The 17,608-nt window shown below is 38.7% G+C and overlaps 2 protein-coding genes across 2 annotated transcripts in view; one reads left to right on the forward strand and one right to left on the reverse strand.

Annotated features, from left to right (window-relative positions):
- The window catches only part of LOC104120624 (pentatricopeptide repeat-containing protein At4g33990-like), a 161,949-nt gene that overhangs the window by 113,253 nt on the left and 31,088 nt on the right, over nucleotides 1–17,608 (forward strand). The window lies entirely within an intron of this gene.
- LOC138892767 (uncharacterized) lies at nucleotides 7,250–7,630 on the reverse strand. Its single transcript, XM_070176503.1, has one exon. It carries the CDS (start codon nucleotides 7,628–7,630, stop codon nucleotides 7,250–7,252), a length of 381 nt encoding a protein of 126 aa, XP_070032604.1.

The raw sequence follows: 17,608 nt of genomic DNA on the forward strand, positions 1-17,608 counted from the left end.
AAACGGGGGTTTTGAGTCCATAACATAAAATCAAATTGGGAGCTCGGTAGAAGGCGATTTTTGGAGAGATTCTTGTGTGGGTGTTTGGGGTAAGTGATTCGTACCTAGTTTTGGTTCATTTCCATATTCCATCATTTAATGGGTGAATTAAGTTGAAATTTTTTGAAAACCCTCTTGGTTTAATTTGAAGATTTGAGGGTCGAGTTGAAGTAGGAATTTGGTAAAATTTGTATGGGTAGACTCATGATTGAATGGGATTTCGAATTTTGTAAATTTTGTCGGGTTTCGATACGTAGGGCCCATGGGCAATTTTTGGGTGAAATTTTCAGATTTTTATGGAAATTTTGTATTTTCATATGGAATTAATTCCTACCAATTTTAATGATTGAATCAGATTATTTATGGCTAGATTCGAGGCGTTTGAAGGCCAATTCATGAAGCAAAGGCATAGTGGAGTAAGAAATTACACGGTTTGAGGTAAGTAACAGTTTTAAATTTGATTCTAAGGGTATGAAAACCCGGATTATGTATTGTGTGATTAGTGTTGAGGTGACACACATGCTAGGTGACGGGCGTGTGGACGTGCGCCATAGGAATTGTGACTTGGTCAAATTCCATGGAATTGTGTAGTTGAATAATCTGTTTTTATATGTACATTCTCCATGCAGTAGAGATATTGAACCACAAATCATCTTTAGATTATGTGTTGGCACTATAGTGACCCATAGAGGTCGTACACATGTTGAATTATCTGCTAAATTGTTGTTTTATACTGAGTCACAGTTTACTTGTTTATTTAATCTCAGTCTTTGTTGCTCCTTGTTGATACATGATATCATTTCTGTTGGGGAGGTGCGGCCTGAGCCGAAACCACCTGAGCAAGACTAGTGCAAACTGTCAATATCTGTGCTAGTGCCTCCTGAAGGCCTAGAATCACAATAGGTGCAGCTGGTGCCTGAGCTGGTCCTGTCGGCTCAGCTATATTTACAATCTGCTCCTGAGCTGGAGCAACTGGTGGTGCTACAGGTGCTGTTCCAACTGCTATATGATCTGCACCTCGACCTCTACCTCGACCCCGACCTCTACCATGGCCCCGGCCTCTCACGGCCCTAACTGGTGGCTGACCTCCCGATCCGGTAGTACGTGTCCTCACCACCTGTGAGAGAATAAAATAACAGAAATTTGGTTCCCGGAATCAACAAATTCGCATGAAAAAATACAAGAAGGTGAAATGTTCCTAAGGGTTCGGCAACCCCTCGAAGATAAGTACAGACATCTCCGTACCGATCCTCAAGACTCTACTAAACCTGCTCATGACTCGTGAGACCTTTGTAACCTAGGCTCTTATACCAACTTGTCACGACCTAAAAATCTCACCTGTCGTGATGACGCCTATCTCAATACTAGGCAAGCCGATAATATCAATAACCCACAATTTCCTTTAAGTTTGAAAACATAATATTTAAATACAATACAAAAAAATCTCGCAAATACTGATACAAACACTCCCCAAATCCGGTGTCGCTGAGTACATAGGCATCTATACATTACAAGTCTGGAAAACACGATCTATAATAGTCTGAGATCTAATGCAGTAAATAAGGAGATAGGGAAGGGGAGACAAGGTCTGCGAAATACGACAACTACCTCGAAATCTCCATAAAAATCAACCGTGCGAAAGAGTCAACACCCACTGTGTCCGGTAGTACCTGGATCTGCACACGAAGTGTAGGGTGTAGTATGAGTACAACCACCTCAGTAAGTAACAATAATAACTAAAGAATTGAAAGTAGTGGCGAGCTTCACAACTAAGTCCAATTACAGTAATTTCTAACCAAAGAAAGTAGGCATGCTTGCAAGTTTAACAATTAAGGCCCAAACATCAATTTCATATCAAGTTCAACTGAAACATAAGATAATATCTCTCAGAAATTTCCAACACAGTGATATATGATAACTGTAGTACAATAAGAATGAAATCCAATGCGTCCTCTCATGACCACAGTCACTCAGCTCATCCATTCGCTCAGCACTCCCATATCATTCATAATTCATCTATTTTAATTGTACTAAGTTAATTGTTGAACTTGAAAACATGCCTATTTTTCTGTACTGTTATTTGTATACTGGATTGTACCTATTGAGCTCGTCACTACTTTCAGCCCAAATGCTAGTCTTGTTACTTATTGAGTATATGGGGTCAGTTGTACTCATACTATACTCTGCACTTCGTGTGCAGATCCAGGTACTTCCGGACACGGCGATTGCTAGTTTTTGGAAGATTATCTGGTGGAGATTATTGAGGTAGCTGCTTGGCGTCTGCAGACCTTGACTCTCTTTCCTTTCAGTTATTTGTACTGTCCTACATTTTTCAGACAATGTTTGTATTAGTCAGACTATGTTATCATTTAGATGCTCATGTACTAGGTGACACCGGATTTTGGGAGTGTATTTTATATCAGTAAGTGTGGGGGTTTCCTATTAAATTTAAATATTATTTTTTCAAACTTAAGAGAAATTGTAGTTTATTTAGATTGTCGATTTGCCTAATATTGAGATAGGCGCCATCACGACATGCGAATTTTGGGTCGTGACACAAGTTCAACAGTTAAACTCAGTACAAATAAAATAGATCAATTCTAAATGTATGGGGATTATGATATCTCTATATATACATGCCAATGTGCATGTTGTATATAATGCACCGTGGAAACCTCGTGTACTCACAATCTCAAAATATTCAATCACTCAGTAATGTATATGGCCAATCTAGCCCAAAGAAGATCCATCTCAAATATATACATCAACTGACAGTCAGTCACTCAATACTGTATAAGGCCAATCTAGCCTAGGGAAGGATCCATCCCCAGATATAAATGATTCGGACAAGTTCCATGTTCAGGGAAGATCCATTCCTCAATATAAATGAACCACGCTCACTCTGGGGATGTGCTGACTTTGGAGGGGTTCCTTCAGCTCAAGCACTATAATAGACGAATCTAGGCATAAATAAATAAAACATGTTACGGCGTGTAGCCCGATCCCATATAATATCACTCAAAATCTCCATTCTCTCAGGCTCTCATTGTCATGAAAATCAACCCGATATGATGATATGATGTATCAATGAATGACAACAGAGACTGAGATATAATATGCAAATGATGGATGTGACTATGTACAAAAATTACTATTCAAACAAAATTTCAAGAGCAACATGGCCCTACGGGTCCCAAAATATCAACACGTAGCTTAAACATGATCTTTAACACGAGTCTTAGCTCAATTTCCTCTAACACGTGGAGGATATGTGGATAATGACATGATTCATTAATTATACAACTCCAAAGAATTTATTTAAGACACAATATTTATGGTTCACGCCCACACACCCGTCACCTAGCATGTGCATCACCTCCAAATAAATCACATAACACGTAGTTTCGGGGTTTATACCCTCAGAACTAAGTTTAGAAGTGTTACTTACCTCAAACCGTGAAATTCTTTATTCCAATATGCTTTTGCCTCGCGAATTGGCCTCCGAAAGTCTCTTATTTAGTCAAACTTAATTCGATACAATCAACACAAATTATAGGAATTAATTCCATATGAAAATACTAACTTTCCAACAAAATCCAAAATTCAACTCAAAAATCGTTAGTGGGGGCATATCTCGAAACCCGAAAAAAGTGACAAAATAAGAACGGCCATTCAACCATGAGTCCAACCATACCAAATTTACCAAATTCCGACATCAACTCGACCTCCAAATCTTAAATTCTTATTTTGAAATCCCTTGGCCCAAATCCTTGAATTACACCTCAAAAACACGTAATCTAGTCGTAATAATCGATGATAATTCAATACTATTGACTAACAATGATCACAAGTGACTTACCTCAAGTTTTCCCGTGAATTCCCTCTGAAACATCACCCCAAATCATGCTTGAAAGGTCCAAAATGACAAAAATGTCGGAACCCCTCTCTTTTGTAATTTGTCCAGTGCTTTCGCACCTGCGGACACATAACCGCATCTACGTTTTTTTACCAAGGCTGGACTTTCTCCACTTCTGTGGTCGTATTCCCGCTTCTGCGGACTCGCTTCTGTGAGAAGCAGTCCGCTTCTGCGGTCACAAGCGCATATGCGACCCCTCGTCCGCATCTGCGATCATACAGGTGCAGAATTTTCCCTCGCATCTGCGGCCACTGCCCCACTTACCCTTTTCCGCTTTTGCGCTCCACAGTCACACCTGCGTTCAAAGTTCCGCAGGTGCGATTGCACCAGAAGACTGAAATTTCCAGGTTTGAATAGTGCGCTCAGACTTTCCGTCCGTCTGAGGGTGAAATGTTGTACTTAACTGAACCTGCATTCCCGATTCTCGCTGCGTTGCTCTCCAAAACTGTGATGAAAACTGCAAGCCTCGATCTAAAATGATGGACACTGGCACACTGTGTAGGCGAACAATCTCACGGATATAAATCTCGGCCAACCGTTTTGAAGAATAAGTAGTACTGACTGGAAAAAAATGCGCGGACTTGGTCAACCGATCCACAATCACCCAAAGAGAAACAAACTTCCTCAAAGTCTGTAGGAGTCCAACTACGAAGTCCATGGTGATACGCACCCACTTCCACTTCGGAATTTCGAGTCTCTGAAGAAATTTTCCCGATATATGATGCTCGTACTTCACATGTTGACAATTTAAACACTGAGCTACAAAACCATCATTTTTCTCAAGTCCTGGTACATCTTAGCGGCACCTAGATGAATGGAATACCGCAAAATATGAGCTTCTTCAAGAATCAACTCACGCTACCCTTCTAAATTTGGCACACAAATCCGACCCTGCATCCTCAACATCCCATTATCTCCAATAGTAACATCTTTGGCATCACCGTGCTGAATTGTTTCCTTCAGAACAAACAAATTGGATCATCACAATGGTGCTCTTTGATGCGGTCATATAAGGAAGACCGAGAAACCACACAAGTTAGAACCTGAATAGGCTCCGAAACATCTAATCTCACGAACTAGTTAGCCAAGGCATGAACATAAACTACAAGAGGCCTCTTCCCTACATGAATGAAAGCAATACTCACCGCCTTCCTACTCAAGGCATCAACCACCATATTGGCCTTCCCGGGATGATACAGAATAGTAATATCATAGTCCTTTAGTAGCTCCAACCATCTCCGCTGCCTCAAATTTAGATCCTTCTGTTTGAATAAGTGTTGAAGACTCCGATGATCTGTAAATACCTCACAAGAAAAACCATAGAGATAGTGCCTCTAAATCTTTAATGTATTAATGATGGCTACCAATTCTAAATCATGAACATGGTAGTTCTTTTCATGTGGCTTCATCTGACGCGAAGCATAAGCAATCACTCTACCATCCTACATTAAGACACACCAAATACCAATCCTAGAGGCATCACAATACACTGTATAAGAGTCTGAAGCTGAAGACAAAACTAGAACTAAAGCTGTGGTCAAGGCAGTCTTGAGCTTTTAAAAGCTCTCTTTACACTCATCCGACCACCTGAATGGAGCACCTTTCTGGGTCAATTTAGTCATAGGCGCCACAATAGACGAGAATCCCTCTATAAAGCGACAATAATACCCGACCAAGCCGAGAAAACTCCGAATCTCAGTAGCTGAATATGGCCTGGGCCAACTCTGAACTGCCTCTATCTTCTTCGGATCCACCTTCATTCCCTCACTAGACACTATGTGTCCCAAGACGGCCACTGAGCTATGCTAGAACTCACACTTAGAAAATTTGGCATAAAGTTTCTCTTCCCTCAGCCTCTATAGTACAATACTTAAATAATGTGCATGTTCCTTCTGGCTACGTGAGTACACCAAGATGTCATCAATAAATACTATGACAAACAAATCAAGATATGACTGGAATACACTATTCATCAAGTGCATAAATACTGCTGGGGCGTTGGTCAGCCAAAAGGCATCACGCGAAATTCATAGTGACCATAACGGGTCTTGAATGTCGTCTTTAGAATATCCGAATCCCAAATTGTCACCTGGTGATACCCAGATCTCAAATAAATTTTGGAGAACACCCTTTCTCCCTGAAGCTGGTCAAATAAATCATCAATACTTGGCAAACGATACTTGTTCTTGATTGTAACTTTGTTCAATTGCCTGTAGTCGAAGCACATTTACATAGTACCGTATTTCTTTTTCACAAATAGAACCGATGCACCCCAAGGAGACAGACTAGGCCTAATAAACCCCTTATTAAGAAGTTCCTGAAGTTGCTCTTGCAATTCCTTCAACTCATCTAGTGCTATACGATACGGATAAATAGAAATGGGCTGAGTGCTCAACACTAAGTCAATACCGAAATCAATATCCCTGTAGGGTGGCTTATCCGATAGTTCTGAAGGAAATATATCCGGAATGTCTCTTACTACCGGTACAGAACCAATAGTAGGAGTGTCTGCATCAACATCTCTCACAAAGGCCAAATATGACAAACACCCCTTCTCAACCATACGTTGGGACTTCAAAAAAGAAATTACCCTACTGGGAACATAATCTAGAGAACCTCTCTAGTTTTTGCATAACAGTCCAGAATAGCATGACATGGAGAGAACCAATCCATACCTAAGATTACATCGAAATCAACCGTACTAAGTAATAAGAGATGAACTCTAGTTTCCAATCCCCCAATAGTTACCATACACGACCGATACACACAGTCCACAATAATAGTATCGTCTAACGGTATAGATACACGAACAAGTGAAACTAACGACTCACGGGGAATATCTAGATAACGAACAAAATATGATGAAACATACTAGTATGTGGAACTAGGGTCAAATAATATATAAGCTTCCCTGTAGCACACTGAGACAATACATGTGATCCCTGCATCTGAAGTAACGACATCTGGCCTAGCAGGAATAACATAGAATTAGGCCTGACCGCCACCTGATCGGCCTCCCCCTCTTGGGTGACCCCTTGCTGACTAAGCCCCACCCCGAGCTGGTTGGGCGGGTGGTGAAACAACTGGTGTTGAAGTCGTAGTTTGACTCTTCTTCTGAGTTGAACCTCTCATATGGCGGGGGCAATATATATTTATGTGATCCAAATCTCCACACTCAAAACAACCATTCTCTGAAAATGTCGGCAAGTACTAAGGTGGAACTCGAGAACCAGAATAACTACCAGAAGAACCTGGTACAGATGAACCCTGAACTGATGGTGCATGAGATAAAATCTAAACTGGAAGTGCACTAAGAGAAGACTGACTCCGTCGAGCACTATATGAACCATGGCTAGCTGATGCGCCACGTTGAGGACGAGCCATCTGAGCAGGCCTATAAGGTCGACCCCTATTGTGATAGGGCTGCCCCCTAGAAGAAACACTACTGGAATTACCCGGACCACGAGACCTCTTCGCCTCCCTCTCCTCACGCTCCTGAATACTGACTATTTCTAGTCGTCGAGCACTGTCAACCACCTCGTCAAATTTAGCACCTCCTACATTCCCCATAACAAAATAGAACTGATAGTTGAGGCCATTAATGAACCTCCTAATCTTCTCCCTCTCTGTGGGAACCAACCAAACTGCATGACGAGCCAATTCTGAAAACTGCATCTCATACCGGATCGCAGACAGGTCCTCCTGACATAAATACTTGAACTGCTTGCGCAGTTCTTCTCTGCGGGTTTATGGCACAAACTTCTCCATAAATAATAAGGAAAACTCATGCCATGATAGTGGTGCTGCACCAACTTGTCTTCTCCTCTCATAAGTCTCTCACCATCTGAAGACTGCTACGGTCAGCTGAAAAGTAGTAAATGAGACCCCTCTGGTCTCCAGAATACTCGTTGTACGAAGCATCCACTAGCATCTATCCAAGAAATCTTGAGCATCCTCTAACTCAGTTCCACTGAAAGTTAGAAATCTCTTCTGCTCTTCGTCATTCATAACAGGACCCACCTAGGCCTGAGCAGCTGCAACCGGCTGGACTGGTAGTGCCCCCGATATCTGAAGTCCCTGTACTACCTGCTATGGAGTATAGGCGATAGGGGTATGAGTACCTCCCCCGGCTTGAGAAGTGGTTGGTGTGGCCTGAGCCGAAACCTCCTAAGCAAGGCAGTGCAAACAATTAATATTTAGGGTAAATCCTCCTGAAGGCCTGGAATCACAATAGGCATAACTGGTGCCTGAGTTGGCCCCGCCGGCTCGACTATATCTAGAACCTGCTCCTGAGCTGGAGCAACTGGTAGTTCTATAGGTGCTGCTCTAACTGTTGTACGAGCTAAACCTCGACCTCTACCACGACCCCGGTCTCTACCATTGCCCCGATCTCTCGCGGCCCTAACTGGTGGCACTGGTGGCTGACCGCCTGATCCGGTAGTATGTTTCCTCTCCATCTGTAAGTGAATAGAATAACAACAATTTTATTTTCCGGAATCAAACAATTCGCATGACAGAGTACAAGAAAGTGAAATTTCCTAAGTGTTCGGCAGTCTCTTAAAGATAAGTACAGACGTCTCCGTACCGATTCACAAGACTCTACTAAACCTTCTCATGACTCATGAGACCTATGTAATCTGGGCTCTGATACCAACTTGTCACGACCCAAAATCCGCATGTCGTGATGGCGCCTATCTCAATACTAGGCAAGCCGACAACCTCAATAAGCCACGATTTTTTTAAGTTTGGAAACATAATATTTAAATTTAATAGAAAACCCCCACACATACGGATATAGATACACTCCCAAAATATGGTGTTACTGAGTACATGAGCATCTAAATGATAACATAGTCTGACTAATACAAACATTGTCCGAAAATATAGAACAATACAAATAACTGAAAGGAAAGAGAGTCAAGGTCTGCATACGTCAAACAACTACCTCGATAGTCTCCAACAGATAATCTCCCAAAAACTAGCAACCGTCGTGTCCGGAAGTACCTGGATCTGCACACGAAGTGTAGGGTATAGTATGAGTAGAACCGACCCCATGTACTTAATAAGTAACAAGACTAACCTTTGGGCTGAAAGTAGTGACAAGCTCAATAGGTACATTCTAATATAGAAATATTAGTACAAAAATGTAGGCATGCTTCAACTTCAACAGTTAAACTCAGTACAAATAAAATATATCAATTCAGAATAATATGAGGACTATGACATCTCTATATCTACATGACAATGTACATGCTGTATGTGATGCACCTACGTAGAAACATCGTGTACTCACAATCTCAAAATATTCAATCACTCAATACCGTATATGGCTAATCTAGCCTAGGGAAGATCCATCATATATATATGTATATATATATACACACACACACACACACATCAGCTGACAATCAGCCTCTCAGTACTGTATAAAGCCAATCTAGCCCAGGAAAAGATCCATCCCCAGATATAAATGATTCGGATAATATCCATGTCCAGGGAAGATCCATACCTCAATATAAATGAACTGCGCTCACTGTGGAGGGGTGCAGACTCTGGAAGGGCTCCTTCAGCCCAAGCGCTATAATAGCTAGATCCAGACATACATAAATAAAATATGAAGCGGTGTGCAACCCGATCCCATATAATATCACTCAAAATCTCCAGTCTCTCGGGCTCTCAATGACATGAAAATCAACCCGACATGATGATATGATGTATCAATGAATGACAACATAGACTGAGATATGATATGCAAATGATAAATGTGACTGAGTACAAAAATTACAATTCAAACAAAATTTCAACATCAACATGACCCTATGGGTTCCAAAATATCGGCACATAACCTAAACATGATCTTTAACATGAGTCTCAGCTCAATTTCCTCTAACACATGGCGGATATGTGGATAATGACATGATTCTTTAATTATACAACTCCACGGAATTTATTTAAGTCACAATATCTATGGTGCACGCCCACACGCCCGTCACCTAGCATGTGCGTCGCCTCCAAACAAATCATATAACACGTATTTTCGGGGTTTATACCCCCAAAATCAAGTTTAGAAGTGTTACTTACCTCAAACCATAAAACTCTTTATTCCAATATGCCTTTGCCGCGCGAATTGGCATCCTAAAGCCTCGTATCTAGTCACAATTAATTTTATACTGTCAGCACAAATTATAGGAATTAATTTCATATGAAAATACTAATTTTCCAACAAAGTTCGAAATTCAACTCAAACATCGTCACTGGGGCCCATATCTCGGAACCCGATAAAAGTTACAAAATATGAACGCCCATTCAACCACAAGCCCAACCATACCAAATTCCGACATCAGCTTGACCTCCAAATCTTAAATTCTTATTTTGAATTTTCTAGGCCCAATTCCTTGAATTACACCTCAAAAAAACGTAATCTAGTCGAAATAATCGATGATAATTCAATATTATTGACTAACAATGATCACAAGTGACTTACCTCAAGTTTTTCTATGAATTCCCTATGAAAATTCGCCCCAAATCGTGCTTGAAAGGTCCAAAATGACAAAAATGTCGGAACCTCTCTGTTTTGTAATCTGTCCAGTGCTTTCGCACCTGCGGACACATAACCGCATTTGCGGTTCCGCATTTACGGAGAATCCCGCATCTGCGGTTTTTTGCCAAGGCTAGCCTTCCTCCGCTTTTGCGGTCGCATTCCCGCTTCTATGAGAAGCAGTCCGCTTATGCAGTCACACACGCATCTGCGACCCCTCGTTCGCATCTGCGATCACGCAGGTGCGGAATTTTCCCTCGCACCTGCGGCAACTACCCCACTCTCCCTTTTCCTCTTTTGCACTCCACAACTCGCACCTGCGACCACAGTTTCGCAGGTGCGATTGCACGAGAAGACTGAAATTTTCATGATTGTTCTAAGTCTAAGTTTTGATCTTTTAACCATCCGAAACTCACCCAAAACCCCTGGGACCTCAACCAAATATACAAATAAGTCCAAAAATATCATACAAACTTAGTCGGGGCCTCATATCACATCAAGCAACGCTAAAAGCATGAATCATACCCCAATTCAAGCTTAATGAAACTAATAAATTCCAACTTCTGCATTTGATGCCGAAACCTATCAAATCAAGTCCGATTGACCTCAAATTTTGCACACAAGCCATAAATGACATAGGAGACCTATTCCAATTTCTAGAATCAGATTCCAACCCCGATATAAAAAAGTCAACTCCCCAGTCAAACTTTCAAACTTAAATTTCCTATTTTAGCCATTTCAAGCCTAACTTAACTACGGACTTCCAAATAATTTTTCGGATACACTTCTAAGTCCAAAATCACCATACAGAGCTATTAGAGTCATCAAACTCTATTTTGGAGTCATTTACACATAAGTTAACATCCGGTCAACTATTTTCACTTAAGCTTTAAATCTTGAAACTAAGTGTTCCAATTCATTCTTAAACCTCTACGACAAGTCACATAATTATAATTTAACACAGGATAAGCAGTAAATGGGGGAACATGGCTGGAATACTCAAAATGACCGACTAGATCGTTACAACAGAAAATGAAGGCAAAGTAGTAACTAATGAAAATAACTCAATCCTCGAAAAACCAGTAAAAACCGGGAATACCAATCCTCAAAGTCTCGTACGAAAGAACCGAAACCAACACAGTACAACAAGGAATACCAACACGTAAACTGTTGCGGCGTACAACTCGATCCCACCATACAACACGATCATCCCTTATTCCAACGTCTAAATACCAATAATAATAAGTAAATATCTATGTTGCGGCACGCAACCCGATCCCACCATATAATCAGAGTCAATATCATAATTCTTCCTTATTTCACCATATCAATCCACCCTTATTTCACTTGTTGCGACGCGCAACCTGATCCCACCGTATCAATATAAATCCACTCGTATTCCACCTGTTGCGGCGTGCAATACGATCCATAAATAAATCAATAACATCAATAATCCAATACTCAATTTACAAAAAATTTCTACAATCAAAGGTATGAGTACACAACAATAAAGGAACCACGTAATAATCAAAGGAATGCAACAAATATTACAAAAATAACAGGACAAATAAGCATGTGACAACTAAGGTGTGCAAGTAAAAAATTTAAGACAAGTAGTAATAGGCACGGAGTCATGGAAGGGACTCAACAATTAAGAGGTAACAAGACAATAAGGAAGGCAATAACTTCAACTCAAGTATATAAGGGCAAACTAACAAGTAAGAGGTACAATAAGGGCTAACAACATCAAATAGTGCATGTAAGAGTAGATTAACAATGAGAGATATAACATGTCATGATAATTCAATTAAAGGCATGGAAAGAGTCTAGATAACCTAAACCGGTCAAATACCACATATAGCCCGCGTACCCACTCGTCACCTTGCGTACACGGCTTTCACATAAAATAAATAGCACACTCAACTCGAATCCTAAGGGGTAGTTTTTCCCACACAAAGTTAGATAAGATACTTACCGCAAAGAAGCTAAACCAATAATCTAAAATGACCCTCTCGTGTGAAACAACCTCCGAACGACTCAAATCTAGCCAAAATAACTTAATATTATAAATAAAAACCATAGAAAATAATTTTGGATAATAAATCTTTGATCTTAAATTAAAACTAAAAAGTCAACCCAAAAGTCAAATTCTGGGCCTGCACCTCAGAACCCAATAAAATTCATAAAACCCAAACACCCATTTCGATACGAGTCCAATCATACCAAAATTATCAAATTCCGATATTGAATCGGCCTTCAAATCCTCATTTTACATTTTGAAAGATTTTTACTAATTTTCCCAAATTTCCAACTTTCCCAAATCCAGGCTAGGATCCGCATCTGTGGAAAACATAGTCGCACCAGCGACAACGCAGAAATGTAAAATGAGCCGCAAAAGTGAACATCTTCGCATATGCGATCACTGGGCCGCAAAAGCGGCCATCAAAACTCCGCAGAAGCGACCTTCCTCACAAGCCTAAATCATCACAGAAGTGACCAGACTAACGCAGAAGCAAAGCCGCACCTGCCTCCAAAATATCGCAGTTGCGATGCACCAGAACCAGACATGCCCAAAGCATCAAAATGATTCGAAACTCGTCCGAAATACACCCGGGGCCCCGTCCAAGCTTACCAACAGGTTCCATAACATAGCGTAGACCTACTTGAAACCTCAAATCACATAAAAAAAATGTCGAAACTACGAATCGCACCTCAAATCAAACCAAGTGAACTTAGGAACTTTCAACTCCTACAACTCGCGCTGAATCATATCAAATCAACCCGGAATGACGTCAAATTTTGCATGCAAGTTCCAAATGACACAACAGAGCTATACCAACTCTCGGAATCGAAATCTGAATCCGATATCAATAAACTCAACTCTCGGTCAAACCTTTTAACCTTCCAAACCTTAACCTTCCAATTTTCGCAAAGATGTACCGAAACCTTTTAGAAATATCCAAATGCGAATCCGGGCATACGCCCAACTCCAAAATCACCATCCGGACCTAACAGAACCATCGAAACTCTGATCCGGGGTCAAATACTCAAAAGTCAAACTTGATCAACTCTTCCAACTTAAAGCTTCTTAATTGAGAATCATTCTTCTAAATCAATTCCCAATAACCTGAAAACCAAAAACGATGATTCACGCAAGTCATAATACATCATTCGATGTTGTTCAAGACTTCAAATAGCTTAACGGAATGCAAATCCTCTAAACGACCGGCTGGGTCGTTACATTGGTACTTCAGATTAGTGGATATCCGAAAATTCAAAATTTGTATACTTTATATTTAGTTCTTTATCCATATGTTAATAATTATAAGTCCAAGACTTTACCCATTAGACATTTTTTCATATATTGAATACTAATTATTAATTTACTGTCAGAATACTTTCTATTTGGATATAGTTTTACTATTGCTACTTTTTGTCGGCCTTATTAATATCTTTGTTGTATTTCCTTGATAATGATTTCATTACTTGAATACTTTATTTGGATGTTTGCAGTGAGAACGAGGAACCTTTTAGGTAATTTAATATGAATACTTTATTTGGATGTTCATTTTTGTAAGAAGAAAAAACATGTAAACTTATAGGCTCAAAACAGAAAATCCGAAATATCCAAACCGACTAATCCTAAACCAAACTTAAAAAATCCAACCCAATCGAGTGTATCTGGATTAGATTTGGATTGTAATTTATTTAATTTGAAAATCAAATATTCAAACCGAAATTTTCATATTCAATCCGAACTGTCTGAACGCCCATCCCTAAATCGAGCGTAATGGAATGATAAATTTACTTCTTTCTATACTTTACAGCGTATTATATATGGAGTAAAACCAAGTTAACATGGCAAGAAGTCTCTATTAGTTTAGATGCGAATGTTGTAACTACAATGCACGATTATTATTTTCAGTTAATGTACAGCCAAATGGTGTTCTTTAGTGACTTATTTTATCAACTACGAAAAATATTAAACGGAACAGTACAAATAGGAAGGGTTAGGTCTTAACTTACAATTTCTAGCGAGAGCAAGTCAATTTACAATGTCCAATATAAAACCTATTTATAAACACCAAACTAGTTGTTAGCTGTTAACTTGTTTAGTTGATGCTCTTACACCTTAGGATTGTATTGACTAATTGGTGTTATCTTTGTTTAATTAGTTGATCCCAATTTTTTTTTTTTTGGTAATTAATTTTTTTCATTACCAGAGAAAATATTTCTGTACAAAACAAATAACCCCTAAGAGTCTGCAAAACAACAGACTACATAAAGAACAAAACCAAAAATCACTACAGTCTCGAGATCTACAGCCACCTAAACTACTCCTGGTTGGAGAAGAAGGAATTTATGATTTCTTGAGAGTGAAATAGTTACTTGTTCAAATGCTCATGTGTCTTACTTTTCTTTAATCTGTTTGAAAAAAAATGTTACATTTTTATATTTAGTAAGTTCTTAATTTCAATATTTCAATTTTACTTTTGATGTCTCATTTTATATATAAGAATAATTAATATGACATGTTTAGGATCACAAGATCTAAAGGATATTTTTTGATATATTATATACACACCTTTAATTTGTTTCTCCAATTCAAAAGTATTATTTACGTTCCTAAAATCTATGTCCGGTACACATAAAGAAAAATGGATGGAGTAACAATATTACTAGCAAATGTGTGGATGTTTTGATTAAATTTGTGAGTACTAAAGATGAATAATAATGTTGTGTTAGTTGAAACAAGTAATACGAAACTTAAAATCTAAATAGTTGTAAGGAAAATAATTTTCTCGCATAAGTGAAGGTAATCATTTTTCCTCATTACAGAAAATAAATTGCTTGAAAAATAATTTCTGTCAACCAAGCACCAAAGTAATTTTCTTATGTACCGACAGTTGAAAAATAATTGTCTCCATTTCTGTTTTTCTTTATTTCTTGATCACCCCTCCGAAAAACTAATTTTGAAATAAGAAGGTATAGTTAATAGGATAGAATTTTATGTTTGTCTGCCACAATTAATTACTTCACCTGTTTCATTATATGTGAAGGATTTGACCACAAAATTTAAGAAATTAAAATAAAATTTTGACATATAAATTAATTATATGCAAAATACTAAAATTAATTTTAAATAAGTAACGGTAAAATTCTTTAGATATATTTTCTATGTTATCTCTTTTTATATAGTGAAAAGTAAATTATTATTGGATGGTCTCACCAAGTCATGTCTTAATGCTTTGACATTCATCACTCCTAGATGTTAGTTATGCGAGAGAAATTTTGACTGATGTTTGAGTAGAAAAATTTTGTTGTTTCAGATTTGTTTCCATTTACTATTCCAAGAAGACTAAGATATTATATGAGCAAAAGTACCATAATGATATTAGTCATTTCACTTAAAGCTGTGTTTTACATAATTGAGCCTTTTTCATCGATCAAATTTACTAGTATTGTCTAAAGCTGTGTGTACAAAATGGCAGTTGTACACGTATATGTGTTTTATGGGGTAATGAGTGCTTTGTTGCATTTTATGTGTCCTTTTGCAACATCTGGTTCATTATATACTCTATCTATCACAAAAACACACATTAATGTAGAAGCATTTTGTAACGACTCAGACTTAGTCCTTTTGTGAATTAGCTTTTCGTTTTGCGACTTAAGGTCCCGAGCAACTTTGTGATGCGTATTATAATTTGTGTGTGTGGTCGAATTTGGTTTTTGGATGATTCAGGATTAAATTGAAAGAACAATTCTTATTTTTGAAGCTTAAACGAAAAGAGTTGACCGAAGTTTGACTTTTGAGTAAACGACTCCATAATGGAATTTCGATAATTCCAATAGTTTCGTATGGTGATTTCGGACGTAGGTATATGTCCGGATTTGGATTTGGAAGTCCGTAGAATAATTTGAAGCATTTCGGCGAAAAATCGAAAAGTTAAAGTTTTGAAATATTTATAAGTCTGACCGCTAGTGGACTTGGTTGATATCGGGCTCAGATTTTGATTCCGAAAATTTGAATAGTTTCGTTATGTCATTTATGACTCGTGTGCAAAATTTGGGGTCGTTCCAGATTTATTTGATATATTTCGGCACAAGTTATAGAATTTGAAAATTTTATAAACTCATAAGTTTGATTCGAGGTGCGATTCGTAGTTTCGGTGTTGTTTGATGTAATTTGAGGCCTCAACTAAGTTCATATCGTGTTTTAGGACTTGTTGGTATATTTGGTTGGGGTCCCGGGGGTCTCGGGTGTGTTTCGGGTGTTATCGAATCATTTTTGACTACTTTGGATGTTGGTTTTTTGATGTCTGGTTTTATTTTTCGCGTTCGCGAGGAGCCTATTGCGTTCGCGAAGAAAGATTTGACTTCTGGGATTTTGTTCTTTGCGTTAGCGAAGAAGGAATTCTATATGTCTGTCGCCTGAATTTGGTAGCATACATCTTGTAATCTGTAAGGAAATTGGAGATGATCCAACAATAAAAATTGTAGCTCTTTGTATCTAGTATTCAAAAACTCAAACCGTTTGGTATTTGGAGTTGTGTAAACAAAGGTATGGTTGATATACTATATACTGTCCGGGAAGAGTTTGGAAATCGCGAAGAAGAAATTTCTGCTGCACATGGCTTACTTTGGAAGCTTATATCTCGCAATCTATAAGGAATTGAGAGATGATCAAAACATGAAAGTTGTAGCCCTTAATGTCTAGTCTTAAAAAAAGTCAAACCATTTATCATTTGGAGTTTTGTACAAAGAATTATGACTATCATACTAGAGGCTATCTGGGAAGAGTTTGAAAATGGCTGTTGAAGAATTTGTTCATCACGGACCGGGGGGGGGGGGGGGGGTCGCGAATGCGAAAAACAAATCCCTGGGCAGCAGAATAAAGTCAAAAAAGTTGAGACTTCGTCTCATTCTTCCATTTTGGATGAAGAAAGCTCGGGTGAGGCAATTCTTCGAGAGTCTTTCAAGGAAAATATTGGGGTAAGAATTGCTAACTCGATTTTGGTTAAAATATACGCTTATATTGTTGTTTTTATCATGAAATTAGCAAATTGGGTAAAATGGTAGAAATATTTTATACCTTAAATTGATAAAATTGGTAT

This window comes from Nicotiana tomentosiformis, chromosome 5 (genome assembly GCF_000390325.3).
Source record: "Nicotiana tomentosiformis chromosome 5, ASM39032v3, whole genome shotgun sequence".
Taxonomy (NCBI): domain Eukaryota; kingdom Viridiplantae; phylum Streptophyta; class Magnoliopsida; order Solanales; family Solanaceae; genus Nicotiana; species Nicotiana tomentosiformis.